The sequence below is a fragment of the Peromyscus californicus genome, unplaced genomic scaffold, assembly GCF_007827085.1.
Source record: "Peromyscus californicus insignis strain IS unplaced genomic scaffold, ASM782708v3 Scaffold_11__1_contigs__length_118956290, whole genome shotgun sequence".
In the NCBI taxonomy this organism is placed as follows: Eukaryota; Metazoa; Chordata; class Mammalia; order Rodentia; family Cricetidae; genus Peromyscus; species Peromyscus californicus.
This window is the reverse complement of record NW_026294402.1, coordinates 97,684,360-97,710,989: the sequence shown is the minus strand read 5'-3', so window position 1 is coordinate 97,710,989 and position 26,630 is coordinate 97,684,360. Positions and strand designations below refer to the sequence as shown.

At 45.9% G+C, this 26,630-nt stretch overlaps 1 protein-coding gene across 1 annotated transcript in view; it reads left to right on the top strand.

Moving 5' to 3' along the window:
- The first annotated feature begins 239 nt into the window (after positions 1-239).
- Positions 240-26,630, top strand: part of Tf (transferrin) — a 53,164-nt gene continuing 26,773 nt past the window's right edge. Inside the window, exons 1-15 of the mRNA XM_052730594.1 lie at positions 240-404; positions 2,698-2,870; positions 6,043-6,151; positions 6,880-7,056; positions 7,728-7,860; positions 8,837-8,892; positions 9,379-9,557; positions 10,360-10,537; positions 15,230-15,381; positions 16,914-17,004; positions 17,547-17,579; positions 19,525-19,680; positions 21,128-21,257; positions 23,890-23,954; positions 26,133-26,317. Of these exons, the coding sequence (XP_052586554.1) occupies positions 362-404; positions 2,698-2,870; positions 6,043-6,151; positions 6,880-7,056; positions 7,728-7,860; positions 8,837-8,892; positions 9,379-9,557; positions 10,360-10,537; positions 15,230-15,381; positions 16,914-17,004; positions 17,547-17,579; positions 19,525-19,680; positions 21,128-21,257; positions 23,890-23,954; positions 26,133-26,317 (1,860 nt within the window). The 5' untranslated portion in view covers positions 240-361. The remainder of the gene's footprint in view (positions 405-2,697; positions 2,871-6,042; positions 6,152-6,879; positions 7,057-7,727; positions 7,861-8,836; positions 8,893-9,378; positions 9,558-10,359; positions 10,538-15,229; positions 15,382-16,913; positions 17,005-17,546; positions 17,580-19,524; positions 19,681-21,127; positions 21,258-23,889; positions 23,955-26,132; positions 26,318-26,630) is intronic.

The following is a 26,630-nucleotide window of genomic DNA, read 5'->3' as shown; positions in this document are numbered from 1 at the left end:
GCTGTAGCCATGCCGTTCCTGGCACCGAGAGAGCAATGATAACAAAGAGTGGATTTGGTTTAGGCTTCCTTCTAAACAGTTTTGTGTTTTTTTTTTTTTTTTTTTTGTGGTGGTGGTGGTGGTGGTGGTAGCGGATTCCATGCGCGGTTCTCTCATAGTTCAGGAAATGAGGTGATTATCAGGGCAAGAAAGGAAGGGGGGTGGATGCGGGGCGATTGGGCAACTGGACAGAGCAAACACAGGAGGTCAAAGATTGCACCCAGCCCGCCCCCTCCGGCAATAAAGGAGAGCGGGTCACAGAGAGGCGGTGCAGAAGCGGGTCGGTCTGTGCTCCCCGCTACTCGCCACACACCCCGGGAGGATGAGGTTCGCCGTGGGCGCTCTGCTGGCCTGTGCTGCCCTGGGTGAGTGTGGGCAGGGAAGGATTATGCATTCCCTGCAAGCTAAAGGCTGGAAGCCTCCAAGAGCCTGCCTTTTGCTTCCTCTCTGCCACATCTCTATGGTCTTCAATAGCTTAGGAATAACCTTGATCCTCAGGCGTCTGGGACCCTGACTCAGTCTCTACCTTTTACTACGCTCCTCAGGCTGTCTCCCCTAAGTCCAGTAATTTGCAGACATGGTATATGACACGTTAGAAAACTTTTAACCACTTTGCCCAGGCGCTACACAGAGTCTCCCCGTGCAATCCAGACAGCTTGGTGTGATAGTCAGGGCTTCTGGGATCTAACCTTGCTATCTTTTCATTGTCTGACGTCCCTTGGATGCCTTTGGCGCTGGTGGCTTAGACTACAGTGTGGGATTTGAAGCCAGAGTTCCCTTTTTTTTTTTTTAATTTCGAGACAGGGTTTCTCTGTGTAGTTTTGGTGCCTGTCTTGGATCTTGCTCTGTAGACCAGGCTGGTTTCAAACTCACAGAGATCCTCCTGGCTCTGCCTCCCGAGTGCTGGGATTAAAGGCGGTCGCCGCCGCCGCCGCCGCCGCCGCCACCACCACCACCACCACCACCCAGCTGAAGCTAGAATTCTTGAGTTCAAATCATGCCTGTACTTCTCCTATGACAGCTGTAGTTACAGCATCTGGCTGGGAGGGTCAGGTGCGGGTGAGGTCACAGGTGCCAGTCATATATCCTGCTGATTGCTCTCCAGATGGGGTCTCGAAGACCCACGTGCCTGCCCTAGTTGGACTGTAGTTAGCATTTGTCACGTTGTCCGAACCTTCTAGTTTGAGTTACTTGCCTTCCTTGAAAACGGTCAGCTTGAAGAGGCTCCCATGCTAGTCAGCTCGGGGCACTTCATGTGACTGTGCACAGTGGTGCATGACCAAGGACAACATTTACAATTTAGATGAACTAGTTTGAAGAGGCTGAGGAGGTCGTTTAGAGAGAGTCTGCCACTGGTTTTCCCCTGGCCAGGGTGGAATAAAGGAAAAGAGTTGGGGCACCCAGCCTCCCTGTTGTCCTTCCTTATCCGTCCTGAAGGACCGCTGGCCTTGCCCGCCCGACTCCATGCTTTGTGCTTTGTGGACCTTGATGAGTCAGGAATTGAGCCCCGCTGAGCTGCCCGAAAGGGGATGTGATGGAAGCTGGCAGTGCCAAATCTCATGGATTATGGGATCTCTCTATCACACGGATTTTAACAGTGACACCGATGGGAAGATGGTTCAGCTGGGGAGATGCTTCCCATGGCAGCATGAGGACCTCCACTCAGAACCCCAGCAGCCATGGAAAAAGCTGGGTACAGCAATGCTCTGGGGAGACAGAGACAGGAAGATCCCAGGGAGTTACGACCAGTCCAGTCCATCTAGTAGAGCCAGCAAGGCTTAGATTCAGTGAGAGTCCCTGTCTCAAAAGAACCAGGCAGAGAGTAATAGCAGAAGACACCCATGTTGCCCTTTGCCTCCATGTGTACCCATCTGCACACATGTGCATGCACACACACACACACACACCTATTTATACAAGCACATACACACAAATAGTGATGCACATGATTGTCTTCAGCTGTTTCTCTAAATGGAAGCCAAAAGGGGGTAAAAGCATTGAGGGAAGGTTTGGTAGAAGCAGAAGCCTGTTGAATAGAAGGGAGTTTCTAGTTATTTCTAAACAGAAGATAGCTGAAAATCTCAGGGGTAAATTCACAATCTAACTGCCGCCCAGAGAGAGGCAAAGCACAGAAGATTGTTATCTTCCTCTGTGGCCTGGCCAGCAGACCTAGAGTCTGGGCTCCTAACAAAAAGGGTGACCTTGGGCAATCCTGCATCATTCCCGGAGTCCAGCTCTCTGGTTTCTAAAAGATGGCATCCCTTTCCCCAGACCCCTAGAGCTGTATGTAGTATAGAGCCTGTGTCCAGGTGACTGAGAATGGTGCTTTCACACTGAAGCTCACGTTTGGATGTGACCTTCAGCCATGACAGTGAGGCAAGGAGGTGGGAGAGGAGTGGGTTGTCATCCTCAGCTCCCCCAGCAAGCCCTCCAAGCAGCCCAGGCTTTGGTGGGAAAATGAGAGGCCGTTGGGGTGAATTCCCTTCTCTGTTCCCAGTATCGGAATGCACCAGAGCCCTGTGCTCTGTCATGACGGCCATCAGGAGTGGGATGAGGGTGCAACAGGGGGAGGTGCCATCAAGACCCTGCAGAAAGTGGGGCTTTCTCTCCCCTGGCACAGGGAGCGGGTCCCTCATGCCTCTGCCTTCTCTCCGGCAGGACTATGTCTGGCTGTCCCTGACAAAACCGTAAGATGGTGCGCAGTGTCCGAGCATGAAAACTCCAAGTGCATCAGTTTCCGTGACCACATGAAAGCCGTCCTTCCAGCTGACGGTCCCCAGCTGGCTTGTGTGAAGAAAACCTCCTATTCCGACTGCATCAAGGCCATTTCAGTAAGTCCCGCTGCCTCGCACGGTAGAAGGCTGCAGGGTTGCTTTCTGTAGTCAGTTTGGAATAATGTCAGGTAGGAGGCAGATGGGTGGGGCAGTCAACCCCTGCTGCTCTTCAGATCACTTTGAAAATGGAAATAGAAGAGGTCATCTTTACCGTCCATAAGGCAGGGGACAGTGTGCTTTCAAAGGTGACTCTGTTGAGGCACGTAAGTTCTGTGAACTCGGGAAAATAGGAATGTCTGTGGCATTAAAAATTATTGCTTAACCCTGCTGGGAAATTCTATTCCTCTCTCTTCTTCCTTCCCTCCCTTTCTCTTTCCTCCCTCTGTGTCTGTCTGTCTGTCTGTCTGTCTGTCTGTCTCTCTCTCTCTCTCTCTCGTGTGTGTGTGTGTGTGTGTGTGTGTGTGTGTGTGTGTGTGTGTGTGTGTGTGTGTTGCTAGGGCTTGAGCCCAGGGTTTGGGAAATGCTAGGCACACACTCTACACTACATTCCATCCCCCCACCATACCGGTCCTGGACACGTCTTTGGAAAGATGAGTGAATACAGGGGCAGGAATTAAGAGTGGTGATGGCGGATGACAGCTGACCCCTTTGTTTTCCACTCTCCCTCAGCATTGCTCTTGTACATCTGAGCATGGCTGTCCCTCTACTACTACTGTCTCACGGAGCTGCAGGGTTGGTTACCTTCACCCTCGAGGTGTCCACAACCTAGTAAGGAAAGAAGAAAGGGTTGCTAGTGGGTGAACTATTCATGTCAACAAACGTAAAGAGTGGCGTTCCAACAGGCACACATAAAGACAACTTTTCGTTTCTGTAGTCACTGTCTATCTCTTAGAGAAGGAAGCAATGGAGCTAAAAGTCAACAGATGACCCAGGGTAGGGCTCTCTATGAAGAGCCATGGGTACACACCAGGAATGTACACAGCACACTCAAAGGCAGAGCCCAGCTGGTGTGAGGTGTAAGCAGGAAACCAGAGAAACCCAGCCAGCTCCTAAGTAGAATAGGACAAACAAGATTTGTAATTGTGAGTACAGCCAGTAGGGGGAGAACTGAGCTCCATTTTAGTGTGTGCAGAGGTAAAGCAGACATTTTGATCAAGAGAGGAGGAGAGCAGGAACTCAATAGAGTATGGAAAAGAGTAGCCGAAGATTGCTCAAAGAGGACCTGGTGAGGCCAGCAGTGTCGGCTGACTGGCAGGTAGATATTTAGGGTTCCATTTTCACACAGAAGTGGGGATACAGATGCCCGGGCTTCCTGATGGATATACATCAAAGGAATGTGTGTGTGTGTGTGTGTGTGTGTGTGTGTGTGTGTGTGTGTGTGTGTACGGTTTAATGGACAGGAAGCTGGATGGCCATCACTTGGGACTGGGGCAATGGGGGTGGATAGAGTTTCACTGGGGAAGATGAGAATGTTCTGGAGATGGATGGTGGTGATGGTCTCACAACAATGTGAATTATTTAAGTGTCCATTTTTAAATGGCCACAATGGTAATGTGTGTGCCTATTTTATGATAATAAGGCAACCAAAGCCATTAAAAATTTGACTTCTATCATTAGTGATTTCACTTAGACATACTTTCTTATTACTTACCTGTAACATGACAGAGACCATGAAGTCATAGTTTTTTGCCTTAAAAATCGATCAGTAAGAACTCTGTTTTCAAGTGTCTAGATCAGTGGTTCTCAACATGTGGATCACGACCCCTCAGGGATCATTGAACAACCCTTTCACAGAGGTCAACTAAGATCATTGGAAAACACAGATATTTACATTACAATTCATAACAGTAGCAAAACTATAGTTATGAAGTAGCAACAAAATAATGTGATGGTTGGGGGTCAGCACAACACGAGGTACTGTATTAAAGGGTGGCAGCATTGGGAAGGTTGAGAACCACTGTGCTAGGTCAAAGGCAGATGTGCTCATTTTAAGACTTTAAGCCAAGGACAACCCATTTGTGGGACTCCTCCCCACCACAGGGGACTGTGCTCTGCTTTTGAATAAACCTTGCTAGACCCTTTAAAAGAAAAGACTTTGAGGAAGCAGAAAATATGCTGTTGACATCGTTGGAATAGTTCAAGCGGCTTATTGATTGAAACACAAGAGTCTAGTGGGGCATGAGGGTGTATGCTTGTAGTTCTAGCACTTTACAGGCTGAGGCAGGAGGCTCATGAGTTCAAAATCAGCACAGATACATAAACTGCCTTAAAACAAACAAAAATACCAAAAAAATGTTGAACATTCACAAAAGCCTAAAATAAAATAAGCAATGTTGAAGTAACGATGATGAGAAATAAGCCCGACTATCTGGCCCCAAATCCCAGTTGAATATCTTGGCAGTCATGTGACATCCTGAAGTGGCTTAACCTGTATAGGACTCCGTTTTTTGCTCACCTGTAAAAATTGAACTGGGGGTGAGGGAGTGTCAGGCATCCAAGTAGACAATTATACCAGAAATGAAAGTGAGAGGGTGACCCTGAACCTTGATCCTCCTGCCTGGGTCTACCAAATTCTGGGATATCAGGTGTGTGTGAGCATGGCATGCTGGTTCCTACTGTTTCATGGGCCCAGGACTACAGGGAAAAGCGAGGAATCCCGAGTCGGTGGTAGGCCAAGTGCCTTTAAGGTCTTCATCTTCCTCGGAGGCCGCTCCACAACAGCACCCACAGAGGAGCTACAGGAATGCTTAAAACACAAGGGTGTCTGAATGAAGGACCCTTCTGTGTGGCTGAGCATGGAAACAGATATAAAAACCACGACAGGCCCTGAGTGTTCAATACAACCCTGTCAGAACCTACAGTACACTGGCTGTGCCCACCTCCAGAGAGGGAAGGACTCTTCCCCCCACCAAGCCTGCCAGGCCAAGCCTCTACAATTGCTGAGAGTAGATCTACATTACGGTATTTTGGGCCAGGCTCTGGACACATCAGGGAAAAGAGAAAAACACTCTGTCTCTTTCTCTACAAAGGAACAAATGTGAACAGTAGCCAAGTGGTCTTTTGACAGACATGGAATCAACCCAAGCCAGCAGGGTTGGATGTGTTTTGGCTAGAGTTGGGGTTTTCTGGCCCTGGACCCATGGGGCATCGCTAGTCCCTCCCCATCTGTTCTGGCTTAGGGAGGCTTTCTTTGGAAGCAAGGGCTTCATTGAGAGTTATTCTCTTTTAGGGTAGTGAAGCAGATGCCACAACCTTGGACGCTGGTTGGGTGTATGAGGCAGGCCTGACTCCCAACAACCTAAGGCCTGTGGCAGTAGAGATCTATGGGACACCTGAAAGTAAGTTCTCCCAAAGTGCCCAGGAGGGTGTGTTGTGGCTTTGTCTCCTGGTAGAGATTAAATCTCCTTTCATAGGCAGATATCAGATATTAGATACTAGCAAGTGTTCTCTTTGGGGAGTCAGTGGGGAGTGAGAAGATCTTCTAGCCCTCTAGGCACAAATCAAAGCATCTGGGGACTTCGGGCTGGTTGAAGGCTGGTATGGACCTTCTGAGTCAGGCATCCTCACTGGACAAAGAGAGCAGCCTGGGGTCCAGCTTGGCCTTCATTGGCGCTGGTGATTTGTCCGAGCTCCCTGGAGCCTCAGGTGCCATGGACACGGGAGAACCCACCCTATGGCACACAGTGAGAGCCCAACAGTCCAAGAAGTCTTCTAAGATTGTTCTGACTGTCCCTGTCACCAGAGGACATAAAATACTTGGAGGGGGGCAGGGAATGTAAGCCTGTGTTGTTGCAGCTGTGCGTTCCTGGTGGCCCTGGGTTGATGAGAGTAAGGTAAACAGAGCATCCTTGACCCGTGAGTAGGTGCTTCTCGACTCTGTTTTTCTGGAATGATGCTACAAGTGTACCATTTGTCTTGAAGCCTACAGAAGTTTCTCTGGCTTCTTACCAGCCAGTTCCATCTAAGTTACCCCTGGGTCTCTCTTCCCTCAGTCAGAGCCAAGCACTGATGAGCGGTGCTTCCCTGTGCCCTGTCAAAGCCCTCCATTCACACTGTCCCCTTTCAGAGCCACAAACCTCCTACTTGGCTGTGGCCGTGGTGAAGAAGGATACGGGCTTCCAGCTGAATGAGCTCCAAGGCAAGAAATCCTGCCACACTGGCCTGGGCAGGTCTGCAGGATGGAATGTTCCCATCGGCTTACTTTTCTGCAATTTTCCGGAGCCTCGCAGTCCTATTGAGAAAGGTAAGCTATCACCTCTATTCTGGATGTCCTGCTGAGGTCACACAGTCATGATTAGTCAGGCAGGTAGGCTGAACTCTCAGGTGGTGGAGAGAGATTGAAGCACTAGAGAGTGGTGGGTCCGTAGCACCAGCTGTCCATGAGAAGTGGCAGCTGAGCCGTTTTTGTTGTTGTGAGCGCCCAATACCCCAGCAGAGGCTAGCCTGAAGAGGGGAGAAAGGGGCAGATGGGCCTACAGTGGATTTCCATATTCACTTTAGCAGCTGGGCCTGCCCTCCACCCTAACCCCCAGTTCCTGGCTGGAGATGTGAGTCATTCTGCTAAAGGGTGCTTTGGTGCCACCTGCTGGTCATGAGGTTGTCCTGCACCTCTCTAGGCTGTTCTACCACGCCCAGGGGCGCCCTTTCTCGGACAGATCTGGGAGCAGAGGAGGCTGACAAAGGCCTAGGGCAAGCCTTGGTGAGCAGGAAGTAGGGACTGGTGTACCTTGGAGGGTAACTGCAGGGCAGGGGTTAACCTATTCCTGTTTAGAAACCGTGCTTAGCACATGCAAGGCTGAGCTAAGACTGTGCTCTCTGGCTTCACGGCTTCATGCCTCTGCATTCCCTCGCCGGGCCAGACTGTGTGATGGCATTCTGCTTATGCCTTGTCGTCCATTTCTTTGTATTGAGCAGCTGTGGCCAGTTTCTTCTCGGGCAGTTGTGTCCCCTGTGCAGATCCGGTGGCCTTCCCCCAACTGTGTCAGCTGTGTCCAGGCTGTGGCTGCTCCTCTCTTCAACCGTACTTTGGCTATACAGGCGCCTTCAAGTGAGTGAGATGGCCGCTCTGTGGTGGCCAGTGCTGAAAGTCCTCAAATGGGGGTTCTTTGCTGATCCAAAGCAGATGACCTGCCTAAAGGCATCTGGGGGGCTTAAACTTCTCCCAAGGAGGCAGTGGTACAACTTGGGACTCTTAAGGCCAGGCGAGGCTACATTCCCTTTCATCTGATGTCAAAGGTCAAGCCCTGTCTGGGAGTCCTCTCTTTCCTCAGAGCTCTTGCATCCGGCTGGTGTCTCCTCTCATGGAGCTGGGCAGCATCCAAAGGGACCAACACACCCCTAGTGCCTGTGGGTGTGACAGCCTCTGCCCCCATGACAGCAGTGAACCATGCTCAATGTACTGGACACTCCCCTGGCCCTACCTCAACAGCACATGTGGCTTTTAAAAAAAAATTTTTTTTACATATATTTTGATCATATTCTTTCCCTTCCCCCAACTCCTCCTAGATCCTACACACACACACACACACACACACACACACACACACACACACACACCACCACCACCACCACCACCACCAACAACAACAACAACAACAACAACAAAGGTCAAAACAAAACAAAAACCAAACAAACAAAAAGCACACAGGGGGAAAAGAAAACAAAATATGGGGTCTGCTTTCCATTGGCCAACTACTCCTGGGGCATGGGGCCTGCCCTGAAGAAAACTGATTTTCCAAGCAAGCAAGCTTCTTGGTTGGGGTGGGGAGGCTTTGTGTCATGTGGCTGGTTTCTTGCTCTCTCTTTTTATCTTGTTTATACCCTGAAGTCCTCATAGCCAGGGTAGAAATACCATCATCTTCTGCACTAGGGATTTGAAGCCTTTTTACATTAAAATGTCTCCCCCTTCTTTTTGCCAGTTTGGGGTACAAATCTGGGGGCGTTCATCTTGGGTGAACTCACCCTCCCTCAGCCGTGTGCAGGATGTCAGCAGACCACAGAGTTCATGTGCTTCTTTCCCACAGGTGCCTGAAAGATGGAGGTGGTGATGTGGCCTTTGTCAAGCATACAACCATCTTTGGTAAGTGATGGGAAAGGACTGTGGCAGGTGCCCTGCCCCCCTTTTCACAGTTGGTAGGCGGACATGGGCATGCAGGGTTTCTCTACCATTGTTTGAGTTTCTACATGTGCGGAGGCAGGTGCTTGGGGGCGGGGGGGTGTTCTCCACCTAGATTCCTGGGCCTCTTTCTGTCACTCAAACCGTATAATGGCTTTATCTCTAGGGCAGATTTGCCATAGCCAAGGTTTGGAGGTTGGTCTGGCTGACCTTGGCCTGTCAGCAGTCTTGCTGAGCTCAGGCTCACGGGATAGAGGCAGTCATTGCTTCCCTGGCCCACAGAAGCCTCCATGCCTTCATCTGGTTATAGGTGCCTCTTCCTGCATGTTCCTTGGCCCTCAGAAATCCCTCCAGGTCGGACCCTCAGCTCATGCTTCCTATGATAACAGGACTACAAAGGACGGGAGGGGCTCAGCCTCCCACAGGCTGACCTGAGCTTTCCCTCCTTAGAGGTCCTGCCAAACAAGGCTGACAGGGACCAATACGAGCTGCTCTGTCCCGACAACACCCGCAAGCCAGTGGATCAATATGAGCAGTGCTACTTAGCCCGGATCCCTTCTCACGCTGTTGTGGCTCGCAGTGTGGACGGCAAGGAGGACTTGATCTGGGAGATTCTCAAAGTGGCCCAGGTATTCCACCCACCATCCTCTCCCCTGCTTACAGACCTGTGCTCAGATCTTCTTGACATCAGGATGTACTAGAACAGTCCTTGTGTGTGTTCAGGACACAGTGGGGACCCTGTCATGCATTACCAACCTCTCCAGCATCCCCAGTTGGGACTCCTTGTAGAGTAGCAGGTGTCTTCTCTGGTATCAATATTCACCTTTTGACCAATGATACCTTCTCTATCTAAGGGAGGTCCTCAAGGTCCAGAGCAAATCCCAAGAGGCTCTCCTATAACCCAAAAGGAAAGAGAATTTCTCTTTATCTCCCTACTCCCCCCGACACACACACCACACACACACACACACACACACACACACACACACACACACACACACACACACACGTCCTGACTGCAGAGGGACAGGCTTTCCCCTGCCAGTTCTGTGCCTCGTGGCTGGGGTTGGTAAGACAACTTCCTCTGGTCCCGCCTACTCATCTGTCCATCACGAGTTTAAGGGGGCAGCCATCCAGTGCCAGCCTCTGCACTAGACTCACTGCCTGTTCTCAGCTAGCTCTCAACCACTCAGGAAGACAGGCTCAGAAGCACAGGGGAGGAGAAAAGTGGTACGGTCCTTAAAAAAATACTGGACAAAGACGGTGCTAGGTGATGGAGAGCATGCCTGAATGCCTTGTTTCCTGGTACCTCCAAGTTTCTTGTGGTTTTAAAATCAGTTTCCTGGAGTTTTTCCTTGTTCTCTTCAGTCCTGCTTTTTACCTCCCTGATCCCTGTTGCTCTTTGCTGCTCTGTTTTTTCCCCGGAAACAGGAACATTTTGGGAAAGGCACATCAAAAGACTTCCAACTGTTCAGCTCTCCTTTGGAGAAAAATCTGCTGTTTAAGAATTCTGCCATCGGGCTGATAAGAGTCCCCTCAAGAATGGACTACAAGCTGTACCTCGGCCATAATTATGTCACTGCCATACGGAATGTACGGGAAGGAACATGTAAGTACTCAGGAAAAGCCAGGAATGTGGGCAACCAAGGCAAGTTTAAGAAGCAGCCATAATCTCTCTGGGGACTGTCAGCCTCTCCTGGTGTTCCTATTTCTGTCATGCTTGTGAGCACAGGGCTGGACTAATGCTGGGTGGCATCAACCATGAGAGGGTCGGGAGGTCACCAAGGGCTTTAAAGGCTGTTCACATTTTAAATGACCTGGGTCGGTACTGGTATCATTTCCTCTGCATAAATCAGGGTATTCCGATGACTCAAAGTTTCTGCAGATTACACATCCCTTGCCAATACTATGGTCAACATAGGCATAATGAAGCTGTAGGTCTAGGGAGGTTGATCTTGCCCTGGGTGTCATTGGGGCACTGGAGGTTTGCCTAATAATTTATTCATTCAGTGGATATATATTGAACATCTAGCCACACTGCTAGATGCTGGACTTAAAAACACATATTAGGTTCTGTTGTCTTGGGACTTTCAGGCCAGGGAAAGGACACATGTTTGAGAGATGGTCACACTACTGAACAACTGATTACAAAGTGAGAAAATGAAAACTAACAACAACAACAAAATAACGAGGTCCTACGAGAGTGCAAAGCAAAGTCAAACAGACCCTCCTGGCCAAGAGTTGAGCCCCCCGAGGGAGTGATTTGGGGACCAAGCCTAAAAGATGAGCATGTGCACATATATCTGCCAGTCTATCTATCTATCTATCTATCTATCTATCTATCTGTCTGTCTGTCTGTCTGTCTGTCTGTCTGTCTTTGCTGGACACTTATTATACTGACCCCATGATAACACTGATTAACTAGGAGGGTACCCTGGTGAGTGAGTTAGGTGTGTCCCTTTCTTTAGTAGCACTTAATTCTCCCATGTGGAAACCTATGACAAACAATGAACATAGAAATGATTGGTTAGTTAAAACTGCTATTTGAAAAAGAAGGAAGAAAGAAAAGTGTTCAGATGTTAGGGTGTCCTGAGGTTAGAGAGTTGGCTTTGCAAAAGAAAAAGTTGGTGAAGCATTAATCTAATTAATCTTTAGCAAATAAAAAGAATCAGGAGTCAAATATTAGGGTGAGAACCTGAAAGATCAGAGAACCAGGGGCAGCCACCAGTTGCTTCCTACTTCCTTTGTCCCTCCATCCAGAAAGGGTCGTGATCCTCCTTCAGCTCTGCTTTACCGCTTCTTGTCCATCTCTCTACAATCCTCCAAACCTCTATGGCCAGCTAGTGGCTAGCTCTGCCCTCTGACTCTAAGCAAGCTTGATTTGTCAGAACACAATCAAAATATCACACAACATTTCCCCCTTTTTTGTCTAAAAAAAGCGAAGGTTTTGACTAACATAGTAAAACTATACACAGTAATACAATAACTATATAAATATATATAGGCAAGAATTACATTAACAATGTCTAGTCCATTTGCACTTGACAAATTCAGAGAAAATATTCCATTATCTATCCTATCTTGGTGAGTCCAAAGCGTTGTACCTAATTCAATTTCTATCCTAATTTACATTACCAACTCAAAACTATCTTTTTATGTCTTTCAACTTTATACACTTTACACCTCACTATTGAGTTTCTTTTCTGAATTTGGTAACAAGGGAAACTATAACTATCTAGTTTTCAACTCCATCAGAGACCTGAGAAGGATATAAAATTCCTTGAGTAAACAGAAGTGCAGAACAAACAATTTCTAAAATTAAGAAATGACAGAAACAGCTGGCTGCCTGGACAGCCACCCAAGGTTCCTCTGTAACATTAGAGCATCCATCTTCAGCCTACAGGCCTAGAATATCTTACAGACTTTACTATGAAGCCGGGTTTTTGAAGGACTCTCTTGCCTTGTCTTGGCAAAGTTTGGCAGTCCTTTCTTTTGTGTCCTGCATGTCTAATTTGGACAGCCTACTATCAGCCGTTGAGGCAAGGGCAGTTTCTTGCCCAGTGGCTAACTTTTGCTACAAAGAAAGTAAACTCATATGAAGTTTACTTTCATCATCTTCTCTGAAGTAGATTGGCACTGCCAGGAGCAGGCATGTCTCATTGTCACTAATTAAAAAAAAAAGAACCTTGTGTTATTAAAACATCTTAAATGCCATATTCTGTAGATCTCTGAAATGTTTGAAGACAACCTGTCTATCTAAAGTAGATCTATTTGACCTTGAAAACATATCTAACATGACTACAAGTTTGATTGTAATAGGTGACTAACTACTGACCTGCATTTATTTATTATCCTAAATAGCTTGTAATAATAACTTTCAAGGACTAGAAATTTACAATATATTGTTAAATAAGCTGCGTAGGTACAATACCTTAAACAAGAGTAGAAATGTAAGTACAGTATGTTCTAACAAAAATAACCTTAAATTTGTATCAATATGCAAAAATATCTTAAACAAGAGTAGAAACATACACAGTATAACAAAAATAAACTCAAATTTGTATCAATATACAAAAGTGCAAACCAGTGTAAAACATTTAAAACTAGTAGTTACTTTTTTGGTTTAAAAGTAGATCCCTGAACAATATCCCTGAATCTAATCTCCTTTGTTCAGCTTTTTTCCTGACCATTACCAATAACAACTTGTAAACAACCCCTCTTAAATGATAATAAACATCCATAACCCATTTTTTGGGAATGTGGGCATAGTTCTCTAGACGACTTCCTGCTGGTTGGGGTACTTGTAATCTTTGGGGGACCTTGAGAAAATTCAGGATTATGGTCAAGTTCTGACTGGAGTATTCTGTGAGGCTATATCATCTCAGCAAGCAGCCTTGAAGCTGTTCTGGATGTAGAATTCTGAGGAGACTGTAACAGAGGCATTTTGAGATGCTGGATCACCTGGCAGGATTTCAGGGGTCTTCTTCAATCAAACCTGTTTTTCTTTAACCCAGAATGAATCGACAACTTCTCATTTCATGTGGAAATAAAAGCAGAATCTCTCCCCCAAAGTAACACATCTTTTGACTTAAATTTTGAAGTCAAAATATCTTTAAAATATATAAGTTGGTTGAATCTAGCAGTTTTTATAATCCAGTATCTCTTAGTAGCCAAAAAATTCAAAGACAATACAATAACATACAAGATCCAGCCTCTCTGTGTGCTTCCCATCTTTATATGGCTTATTATATATTTTTATTACTCTATTCCTTTTTAAGGACTTTCTCTACTCTTTTTATTTTCTCTCCCAAGCCTACGTATATTTTTAAGCACACTGTAATGTTTAGAGGTTTTTCTTGTCTGAACCTGTCTTTACTACATATCTGTAACCTTTTCTGTCAGCATGAGCAAAAACCCTAAACCCACCACGAAGCATGTTGGTGGGGCTCTCAAGCCTGTATGAGGTGACTGGGAGAAGCCTCTCTGTACTGTGGCCCATGTGGGAGACTGTGGGAGCCTGCCATGCTGCTTAGCTCATGGCAGTTGGTGGTGGCTCCACCTCACAGGCAGTTTGTAGCTAGAGTTTTCCTGACTGGCCCACAGTCAGGACAAATCTCTTTCACCCGCCAGTCCCACAGCCACTCAAACCCGCCCAAGTAAACACAGAGACTTATATTGGTTACAAACTGTATGGCCGTGGCAGGCTTCTTGCTAACTGTTCTTACAGCTTAAATTAATCCATTTCTATTAATCTATACCTTGCCACATGGCTCGTGGCTTACCGGCATCTTCACATGCGGCTTGTCATCATGGCGGCTGGCAGTGTCTCTCTGCCTCAGCCTTCCACTTCTCAGCTTTATTCTCCTCCTTGTCCCGCCTATACTTCCTGTCTGGCCATGGGCCAATCAGTGATTTATTTATTGACCAATCAGTAACACATTTGACATACAGACCATCCCACAGCAGCAGTTGTCTAGAGATGCATCTCTACCCCGCAGCTGGCATGCCCAGTGTGGCTCTATTTCTGTGTATTTAGAACCCTTTTTAAGCTTTCTCAGGTCTTATGTGGATCCATGCCCCAAGTTGGGTGCCAGGTGAAGCGTCAATCTAATTAATCTTTATCAATAAAAATATGGAGTCAAATATTAGGGTGAGAACCTGAAAGATCAGAGAACCAGGAGCAGCTGCCAGTTGCTTCCTACCTCTTTCGTTCTTCCATCCAAACAGGGCTGAGATCCTCTTCCTGTCTCCTCTTCCTGTCTCCTCTCTCTACAGTCCTCCAAACCTCTATGGTCAGATAGTGGCTAGCTCTGCCCTCTGACTCCAAGCAAGCTTTATTTGTCAGAACACAATCAAAATATCACACAACAGGTTGGGGTCTAGAGAGATGACTCAGTGGTCAAAAACAAGTGTGGCTTTTGAGAGGACCCTACTCTGGCTCCCAGTGCCCACATTAGACAGCTCACAACTGCCTGTAACTCCAGTTCCAGAGGATCTGATGCCCTCTCCCGGCCTCTGAGGGTACTGTACTCACACACACCAACCCACATACAGATACATACACACATATGTAATTAAAATTAAAAAAAAATAATCTTACAGAAGAGGAAAAGCCAAATTTAAATGAAATCAACCGAAGTTGGACTGTCTACCGTCTTTGCTTTCCTAGATGATTATGAGTTCCTTGAATGGGATCTGTTTACCTCATCATTTGCATGGAGCAGTCAGCAGCATTGACATATCCCAGACATCAGCCAGGGCTTCTTTTTCCTGACCCCTGGTTCTTCTTCTTGAACTACAGGCCCAGAAAGCCCCAGCACCACCTCACCGGTGAAGTGGTGTGCTCTGAGTCACTACGAGAGACTCAAGTGTGACGAATGGAGTGTTAACAGCGGAGGGCAAATAGAGTGTGAATCAGCAGAGACCACTGAGGATTGCATTGACAAGATTGTGGTATGTCTCTTCTGCCTCTCTAGGGCAGTGTAAGGCCGAGTCAGCAAGTGTAGCTAGAGTGCTATGGAAACCCCCTTTCTAGAATCCTTGCTTTCCTAGCCTTAGAGTTTGTGGGTCTAAAGGACACCTTCGGGTTCACTTTGCTCTTTCCATTAGCACAGTGGGAGGGTAATCTGAGCCATGTCCTTCTGAGGGAAACTGTACTATAGCAAGAGTGTCACTGGGCTCATGACACGTCCTGATAAGTGTGGAAGGCCTCGGTTTTGATCTTTCAGGCAAGTACACATTCGCCTAATTGATCAAAATTGGCATTCCTTACTTTCCTATGAGAATCTTCAAAATCCTGAGCCTGAGAAAGAAGAAAATAAATACCCCTTGTCATCAATAACTCAGGAAAAATCCTCTTATTGGGATTGTGTCATACAGGTTGCTTAGCACCTCCCACTTCATCATGTCTTGTGAGCTTTTCTTATGTCTTCCAAACCCTGATTTGGTGCTTCTGTCTTAGAGGACACAATGAAGTTTGGCCAGGGTGGGTGCCTGGAGAGGGCAAGGAAGCTCCAAGCTTTCAATCCCCTGCCTCCTTTTCTTTCTATCTTCCTTTTTTTTTTTTTTTTTTTTTTTGAGACAGGGTTTCTCTGTGTAGCTTTGCACTTTTCCTGGAACTCACTCAGTAGCCCAGGCTGGCCTCGAACTCACAGAGATCTGCCTGGCTCTGCCTCCTTATCTTGCTCCACAGAGCTCTCTACCACCCAATTGGTCTATTCTTTGAGTTGAACATTTGGTTGTCACTATAGTTACTGCTGTAGTTGCTGGCGGTAGAATTCTGAGACAGGGTCTCATGGAGCTGAAGTTGGTCAGTTGTTGGCTGAGGCTGAGAATGACCTGCTACAGCCACCATTCTGCTTCTACCTCTGGAGTGTTGGGAGTATGTGCCTCTACGCCAGTACCTAGGCTTAGGGGTTGCTCAAGACAGAACCCTGGGCCTCCAGTATGCTAGGCTGGCACTCTACCAACTGAGCTGTAGTTGCAGTTGGATATTGGATAGTGAACCAGTAAATATACGGAAACAAAGTAATATCTATTGACAACACTGGGATTTCTTGCCACTGTCAACTGATCCTTCTGGAGTTTCCTAGCTCTGCTTTTGAGCTCTTAAAAATAGCCATATGCTTTCTAAGCTATCCATCACAAAGCAAAGCAGACCACCAACTCTGCTCTTCTGCCTACGTTTTAAAATATTACATTATTTTAGCTCCATTCCATTTTATTGTTTTGTCTGAATCAAGGCAAGAAAAAAACCAAACCAAATTCATGCAAAGCATGCTAACTCAAACCTGAGTCTATAGAGTATAAAGGTATACTAACATCTAGGTGAGTCTGACTGATCCTTTGGGGGTCCAGTACCAAGATCTACTGTTGCCCTGGCTTTACAACTTGTGCTGAGAAGGACTTTCAAGGAGACAGCCTAGAAGGGCAGGTGACACAGGAAACAGCAACTCTTCATTTGCTGTGACTTGCTGTATTTGCAGAATGGAGAAGCTGATGCCATGACCATGGATGGAGGCTATGCCTACATAGCAGGCCAGTGTGGTCTGGTGCCCGTCCTGGCAGAGAGCTACGGTGAGTGATGCAGAGTGCCTGCCTCTGTGCTTTCTTTGTTCTGGGTCGTGGGGAGAGGAGAATCACAGTCCAGTTTATCTCACAGCCACTATAAAGTGCCCCCCTCCTGAGCTCCTACCCAGACTCTGGGACTCCCTCACCTAGAATCTCCAGTTGCCTTAAAGGATGAGAATGGTGGTACCCTCAGTCCTTGCTATGAGATTTCTGGTATAAAAGGGATCCCACTGCAGAGGCCATATGGGGTGTCTGAAAAGTCTTGCAAATGTCCAACACTCTTGCTTTGCCTGCTACCTTGTTGTGGGTCAAATACATTCAGTTAATTAACATCACATTGCAGGCTTGGTGCATAGCGAGTGAGACACTTGAAATGCAGTTTGTGAATGAATCTGAGAGGTCAGCAGCCAGGGGATCTCGCAGCCTTATTGACAACCAGTGATGTGTGCAGTTTTAGCCACTCTTTTTATATTTTAGTAGCTTCATGAGGAAGGCATGATTTTCCAACCTAGACATAAATGTTTAATGGTTTATTTTCTTTCCTCCAGAGAGCACTGATTGTAAATATCGCCCAGAAGAAGGTGAGTTGAAACTGGTAATCCTGGCCATTGGAAGGTAAATTCTCATTGTTGGGAAAAGTGGTTAGGTGAGTTTATAAGTCAATGGAGAGATCCTATTTTAGAATGCAAAGTGTTGTGAGAGGGTAGTAATCAATCAGTATGGCTGTGTTCCTACTCTTGTTATGACTTAGACATTGGACTTCTCCTTTCCTCTTATAATGTAGGTATTGTCTTCTATTAGGACTCATGAGAGGATCCAGGGATTCAGAATTTACGAATGGTTTAGGATCCTAGAAACCCATCTAGGCTCTTCCCATTGCTTCCCACCATTTTTAATTACATAAAGTCTTTAGAGTTTTAATGAGATTTAGCACTGGCCAAAGAACCTTACTTATGTGGTCCTTGCAGGACTGAGTAGAGAGCTTCAAAATACTGATGTCTAGGAGTGTGGCATTTTCTGATCATCCAACTAGACAGGGCTCAGGAACCAGATTAACCTGTATCTCACTGGGGCTTTGATTAGGGATAGATCTGAAATGATGGCACAAGAGCAAGCAGGAAGTTAGACACTAAAGTGACATCAAGCCCCAGTGCTCAGTTTCCACAGAACCATGGGTGTACAACTCTGGCCTTGCCCCTGCATCTGAACACAACCTTCCAATTCTTAGCATATCTGGAAAGTCATTATTATTATTATTATTATTATTATTATTATTATTATTATTATTATTATTTTCAAGACAGGGTTTCTCTGTGTAGTTTTGGTGCCTGTCCTTGATCTCACTCTGTAGACCAGGATGGCCTCGAACTCACAGCGATCTGCCTGGCTCTGCCTCCTGAGTTCTGGGATTAAAGGCATGCATCACCACCACCCGGTGAAAGAGTCGTTATTATTCAATGGATAATAAGGATTGTTTCCTGTTGGAGAGAATATTGTGAATTAATTAAAAAAGAAAATAGAATCGTAGGTTGGTGTTCTAGTCCCTATTAGAGAGCATGTTTGTGCTGCCAAAAACGACAACTGACTTGGTCTTGGTGTTTCCATTTTGCATGTTTACTCTGGTATAAAACCATATTCTCCTTATGAGAAGCTGTCTGGTCTGATTAACCCCAGTACATGTTCATTATAAACTGTCAGAGTTACATTAGCTTTTTGGTATCCATTTCTTGGATTTAATACTTTGGAAAGTGAGTTGCTGGTTTTTTTTGTTTTTGTTTTTAACTCCAATAACCTTAACCTTATGCAAACAGGTAAGGATTATATGTCAGCCATTTCTCTAATGATAAGGTGTTAATACTTTTTCTATTTATTTTCACATTTTATGGGTGCACGTGTGTGTGTGTGGGCACATGCGCATGTTTGTGACATGACATTATAGAGGTCAGAAGTCAACCTCAAGTGGCATTTCTCAGGAGTCGTCCAGTTTGTCTTATGAGACAGGGTCTTTCATTGGCCTGGAGTCCCATTAGTAAGTTAAGCTGGCTGTCATTGAGCTCCAGGAGTCTGTCTGTCTCAGACATTATAAGCACATAACACACACACACATACACACACACACACACACACACACACACACACACACACACACACACACCATGCCTGGCTTTTTTACATGGGTTCTGGGTCAGAACTCCAGTCTTCATGCTTACATGGCAAGTACTTTACCAACTGAGCCGTCTCCCCAGCCCATTATTTTTTTTATTTTAAAATTGATATATAAAAACATTTAAAAACTGTACATAATCATGGGGCACCGTGTGATCTTAGCGCTTTGCTTTTGAAATTCTTCCTGCTAGACTGTTCCGTGATTCACTAGAGTCAGCTCTTGTGGAGTTCCTTTCGTGACACAATGTGCTATTTAGGACATCTTTGCTGTTTCATGAAGACAGTGGTGTCTGTTGGAAGCAGATGCTCTGGGAGGCCCCAGTGATATTAATAGTTGTTTGGGGGGCATCTTTCCCATAGGGTATTATGCTGTGGCAGTGGTGAAGAAATCCAACCGTGACATCACCTGGAATAATCTGAAAGGCAAGAAGTCCTGCCATACTGCAGTAGACAGAACTGCTGGCTGGAACATCCCCATGGGCCTGCTGTACGAGAGGACCCAAAGCTGCAAGTTTGGTGAGCAGAGCTGGGGAAGGAACTTGGCACATAGAGAAGAGGGGTCCTGAGGAAGGCTGTGGGATCCAGGTCCATTAAAGTGAAATTTCATAAAAGTGAACCTCAAGGAAATAGCAAAAAGGACTAGAAAGGCTGAAGAGCTGAGGAATGGAGCCAGGGTGTTTTGTCACAGGTGCACATAATGGCTTCAGGGGGTAGACATTTACTTTTCTCTCCCACGAAGACAACCAGATGTGAGCATTCCATGGCTGATAAGGTCTTGAAGACTTCTTCCTTCTTTCTGCTCCACAATTCCCAACATAGCACTTCCATGTTCAAAGCTATCTTACGGTTGCCAAGGCCTTCATGATCTAGGCAAGAAGGAGAGCAAAAGGAAATTTACACCAACTGTGATCAGTGTTTGAAAGGAGCCTTCTGGACGTCCGAGCAATTATTTTTGATATAACTTCCTATTATGAGGATCTTAGGTGTGTCATCATGCATCTACCTACACATACCTACCACATATCAAACTAGATTTTTGTTACCAAGGAACAAAGCAAAATGGACATTGGGTAGATAGTAAGTGATCCCTGCCATGGGGGTTCTATGATATGATTTGTGTGTGGGGGTTCCTTGGTTTCATAAGGTGTTGGTCATCTCATTGAATTCCTGCTTAGCTCCCAGGATTCTTCCTTTTACTATGTGTCCTCTGAATATCCTGAGTGGAGTTTGTTTCTACCTCCTTAAGTTTCTGAGTAGACGATCCCAACAGACAGATGTTGACAATGGCTTTGCTTTATTTTGGCTTCCTGGGTTCTTCTTTCCTGATGCTTCCAAATTTGGGCAACTCCTTAACAAAATGAGAGAACTATAAACCTGACTGTAAACCCTACATCCCTAGCATAGGGACTGGAAATGAGGACACATCTCTGAACTAAGATGCTCTGGTACCTCAGAAACAAAGTACACTTGGAGCCACGGGCAGAAAGCACAGGCTCCTGACCTCTGACCTCTGACCCCTAGGCCCCCTGGACCTCCTGGACTTTCACAGCCATGAAAGCAGCCAAAATGCAGGGAACATTCCCTATTCTTCCCTTAAGCTTTGAAATGAAAGGGGAAACTCAAACAAACACCAACAGAAGCAGTGGTACAATCTTAGAGATTCCATTTCTTCATTCTTCAGGCTGGAGATGCTGCTGCCCAAGGATCCCCTCGACCCTGAAGTGGGTAGCTCACAAATACCTTCCCCCACCTTGACAGGCTTCCTTCAAAGGCCTACAGTCTGGAGATTCTGGGTTGGTGGGTGGCAGGTTGCAGAGTGAATCATTTAATACCCTGTCAGGCGTTAAGTAAACCACTCGAAATCACACACACACACACACACACACACACACACACACACACACACACACACGCAAACAAAAACAAAACCAAAACCCTGACTTTCTCTTGTTCTTTGGTCCAGATGAATATTTCAGTCAAGGCTGTGCTCCTGGGTATGAGAAGAATTCCACTCTCTGTGACCTGTGTATGGGCCCAAGCAAATGTGCCCAGAACAACAAAGAGGGCTATTATGACTACACAGGGGCTTTCAGGTGAGTTTTCCAACCCTAACGTATATAATGATGCCCTAGTTTTGACCAGATTCCTTTTAGGAACAGAGGTGAAGTCTTATGTTATTAGTCTGTTAAGTGCTGTACATATTAGGATGAGAGATTTTCCCACCAAATGTAGAGATGGCATGTGAAGGAGCATCTCAGTCCCCACAGAGCTCTGCCTGCCTGAGCCAGCCATCAGACAATGAGGCTGACTGGTGATGCTGCTTAGCAGTTCTCAACTGGGGCAATTTGCCTCCTAGAGAACACTGGTAATGTCTAGAGATGCTTCTGATTGTGGTGATGTTGGCAGGGGGTGCCTCCAGCATCGAAGAGGCAGAAGTAGATAAATGCCTGCAATGCATAAGTCAGCACTAATTAACAAAGTCCCAAATGTCACTAGTGCCAAAGCAATGTTACCTTCTCATAACTGACAGAAGACTGAGTCAGGGGTTTGACTCAAGCTTTTCCATGCTAACCAAGAACCATACTCATCTTGAGGTAGAGAATACTGAAGAACATGACTTCTAAATTCCTCTTTACAATAATATTTTATAGAATATCTATCATTTTTTAAACTTGAAAAATTAAAATTTTAATTACTGTGGTGATATATTGTGTACCCCAATACCCCCGGGCAGGACCAGAGAAATGTACCACTACAAATTACATGTATGAGTGTGTGCTGTGTGCAGGATGCCTGTGGGGGCCAGAAGAAGGCGTCAGATCCCACAGAGCTAGAGTTATAAGCAGTTGTGAGCTTTCTGATGTGGGTGCTGAGAACAGAGCTCAGGTCTTCTGTAAGAGCCGCTGAACTGCCCAGCCACCTCTCCAGCTCCATGTCTGCCATTTTTGTAGGACATCTGTGCACCTTGTTAGGGTATGATGGTTTAGCGAATCTTTTGCCTTAGACCTTCTGTTACGTGATAGCTCAGGAATCCATGGTTGATGCTATTACAATTGAACCTCTCAGTAACAAAAGGAAAAGCAAAGGACATCTCAACATGCCATTAAGAACCAAACTCGGGAGAGAAAGTATGAACCACACCACACACACTTCTGATCATACAAAAGAGAACATGTGGGATGTAGGGTCTTAGGATTTGGAAGATATAAAATGCACCACCCCCTTTGACCTTTTCCTTAACCTTTTTGCTGGTGGTAACATGTTTGAGAACTACAGGTCAAGGAAAAAGGATCCCACTTTGCTTGTAGAAACATATTTAAAGGGCTTCATTTTCCAAAATGTTTTATAAAACTCAGATATGACATGCAACCATCCAACTGACAGACTCTTAGCTTAAAAGAAAATGCAGCACAGTCAGTTCAGGGCACAATAGACTGTCACTTTTTCAGTGACTAGCCACAGCAATTTTAGAGAACTGCAGGAAGAGGCAGGTGATTTCCCTTGAAGCAAGAGGGGGAAAGGAGTGGGCCCACTGTTCAAGAGTCGGATTGACCTGGGTCAGTGAGTAGGTACTGCAGCATACACTGGTACAGCACCTGCATGTGTCCACTTTCCAAGGACTTCGGGAAAATGATGGAACCGTACACAACAGAGTTAATGTTGCTGGTATTTCTTTCTTGGAACTTCTGGGACGTGTCTAGTGGTTCAGAACTCTGTTCTCCATCCAAAATACTCTTCCCAGATGTATATGGGGCTTGCTAGAGTCAAGGGCATATGTGTCAGGCTTTGCTATATTTTCTGTGTTTCTCAAAAGAAAAAAAGAGAACAGGAGAGAGGGATGGAGAGAAGAAGAGGAGAGATAAAGAAATGAAGGAGAAAAGGAAAACAAAACAACTCAAAAGAGAAACCCCTGCACGCTCCCTGAAAGTTAAAATTATTTTTTAAAATGGACTAAGGATACCACAAATTGAAATTTGCAATTGAGTTGCAGTCTCTCAAAAATGTGGCACAGGCATTTGGAGCTTCAAAAATATGAAGGGGTGGAATTTCTCATCCACATTTCAGATAAATGGGGAATTATGGGAATCAGAAAACAGATTCCCCGTCCCCCATGTTCATGTTGGGGAAAGGATATAATCTACTGAGGAGCTGTGCTAAAAATTATGATGTAGAGGGTGGGAGACAGCTGTGTCAGGAAATGCCTGCCACACATACATGAGGACCTAAGTTTGGATGCCTAAAAGCCACATAAAAGCCAGGCACGAATGTGTGTGTCTTTAACCTCAGCACTTGTGGGTGAGGGATGGAGAAAGGACAGGTGGATCCCTGGAGCTCGCTAGCCAGCCAATTTAGCCAAACTGAGGAGCTCCAGGTTCAGTAAGGGACCATGTCTCAAAAAGATGGAGAGTGATCAAGGAAGATATCCAATGTTGACCTCTACCTTCTGCGTGTGTGTACGCATGTGCACACACCCACACCCACCCACATGAATGTGCATATGTGCCCTTCCCCCCATATACAAAGAATAAAGAAAGAAATTATGTAGTATGTGGAGCTGAGCTTGTGGAACTGTATAGCAACGTGGAGCCTTTTGTTTTCCTTATTCTGCATGGTGCTTAGTGATAGAATGGTCCTAACACTTGCTGATGTCAGGTGGCACCTCTGAATGGCGTGTGTCAATCTGACATCCTATCTTCTCTCCTCTCCATATCTGGACCTCTTTAGGTGTCTCGTGGAGAAGGGAGATGTAGCCTTTGTGAAACACCAGACTGTCATGCAAAACACTGACGGTATGTGTGCACTCTCTTCTGTTCCCTTACAGAATCTGGATCACTGGGATTTGCTGGGGTTCTTTCTTGCCACCAGAGGGTTATCCTGTTCTTGGTTCCTTGTGTCACCGTAGATTTCTTTTGTGCTTTTAAACTAAGTCTCTGATTTCTAGGCCTTGACTCTGCACTTTTCATAATGATCCCATAGTCTATGGCCTTCTGGCTACAGTTTATATAGGAGACCTAGCCTTCCATCTCCTTCAGCCCCTCTGATTGCCACGCTGCTATTTTCACGTAGAGAACTCTGGCATTGTAAACTCCATTGGCACAAATGCAAATCCTTCATAGTTCTCGTCTCATAGCTTCTGACCCTAAACAGAGAACATTGTTGTAATTCCCTGCCAGTCTCTCCCCTTGTCTCTCCATAGAACCACAGCAGTACTTGGGAATTAACCCAAGGCCTTGTTCAAGCTTAAGCAAGTCTTTACCACTTAGGGTGGCGGAAGCAAGTTTGCTATATTAAAATTAAGTTGAATTAACTGTTTCACACCTATATGAGCACACTCACATGCAATAGAATTCATGACTACTGTAGTGACCAAAAAATTATAAACATTCCAAATACCTATAAAAGGAGGGATGGTTTAAAAACACTATTCTATGCCACAGAAGGTCCAATTGCCTAAAAGAATGACCTCAATTTACATAATGGTACAGAAAAAGCTGTAAGGTATATACATGTAGAATGAATCTTACACTATCACCACATATACGTAGCTGAGAAAGAGCTACAGGAGTTTATATATGCTAAGATCTAATGCTAAGAAAAACTGTAAGCTTGTAACATCATGGAGAGCCATATATAGGTAAAGAAATATAAGAGGCACAGATGGAGCCAGGCAGTGGTGTAGTGGTGGCACACGCCTTTAACCCCAGCACTCGGGAGGCAGAGGCAGGTGGATCTCTGTGAGTTCGAGGCCAGCCTGGTCTACAGAGTGAGTTCCAGGACAGCCAAGGCTACAACAGAGAAACCTTGTCTTGAAAAACAAAACAAAACAACAACAACAAAAAGTCATGATGGAAACACAAATTGTGCTTTCAAGGATTGGAGCCATAGGAACCAGTGGGCTTTGGGGAGTGCAGAAGTGAGGATTTTTAGTTTATAAGTAGACGCATTTTAAAGTATGATAACTGGGGTTGGGGATTTAGCTCAGTGCAGAGCGCTTGCCTAGCAAGCACAAGGCCCTGGGTTCAGTCCTGAGCTCTGGAGGGGGGGGGGGGGGAGACACCTAAGGAGATAAGCACTTGAATAAATCTAAGTCATACTGTTGATGTTTAAAAATATGATAACCTTGGTCTCACATAGCATTTATTCAATTACGGAAAGAGTGTTCTGTGAACAATGAATGAAAGAGAAAGGTCGTAATCCTGCTTTATGGGAGAGAAATGAAAACTGGCAAAATAAAATGTTAAGAGGAACCATGGAAAGCCTCAGGTCGGGCAAAGGTTTTTAAACTGACTGAATAAGTAATTAATTATTGCAAAGAGAATACAGAGAAGATTAGGCAAGCAGCTGAGACAGGACGTTTTTCCCTGGGACTAGCAGGAAGTCGAACTCAAAGTGTTGTTGCTGATTTAAAAGCACCCTCTGGAGCAGTTCTTTTGTTTGGAGATGTGATGTGTGCAGAGATGGAGAAACTGGCTTAGAGCCTCACGTTCTTTCCATGCTGGAGCCAGAAGTACAAAGGCTTTGGAATTTTGTTATTGTCTGAGACAGGCCTCACTATGTAGACTAGGCTGGCCCTAGACTCCCAGAGATCCATTTGTCTCTGCCTCCCAAAAGCTGAGACTTAAGGTGTGCACCACGATGCCTGGCCTTTTAAAAAATGCTTTGTTGTTCTTTCGCTTTGGAATTTAATAGAAATGAAGATCTTTTTTTTAAAACAATACCCATAGAACATGGATTCTTTTTGTTTGGCTGAGAGGGAAGATCAGTAAGGAGCGGTCACTGGTAATCTCTTGTGACTTGAGTACCACCTGGAACCCGCATGAGTGTCCCTTCCTCCCAGCACTGCCACAACCCTGCACATGTGCTTCTGCTGGCCAGAAGGCACAGACTCTCCAGTGGGTCAGTGCCCCTCCCCCCACCCAGTAACTAAAATGATCAGATTGGCTGATCCACCCTTTTTTTCTACCCAGGGAAGAACACTGAAGCATGGGCTAAGAATCTGAAGCAGGGCGACTTCGAGCTGCTGTGCCTTGACGGCACCAGGAAGCCCGTGAATGAGTTTGCCAGCTGCCACCTGGCCCGAGCTCCAAACCACGTTGTGGTCGCACGGAAAGAGAAGGCAGCCCGTGTTAGCACAGTGCTACTTAACCAGCAGGTATGGACTGTCCGGGGCCTCCCACCTCCTAGTCCGGGGCAGGTTGTTTGGGGTTCAGAGCTAAGCAAAGCTTCGGGGTGGACATTCACTTTCTGAATCACAGATCGTGGATCAGAATATCCAAGTTCAAATCTCAGCTCGGCAGCTTCCTATCCATGTCACCTTAGATGTATACGGCTGAACATTTCCATTCTCCATTTCCTCACATATTAAGAGGAAATGATAATATGGACACCTGTTTCTCAGTTAATAAAAAAAAAAAAAGTGAAGTAATGCACACAAAAGGGTTAGGAAATGTGTGTCTAATGGAGAG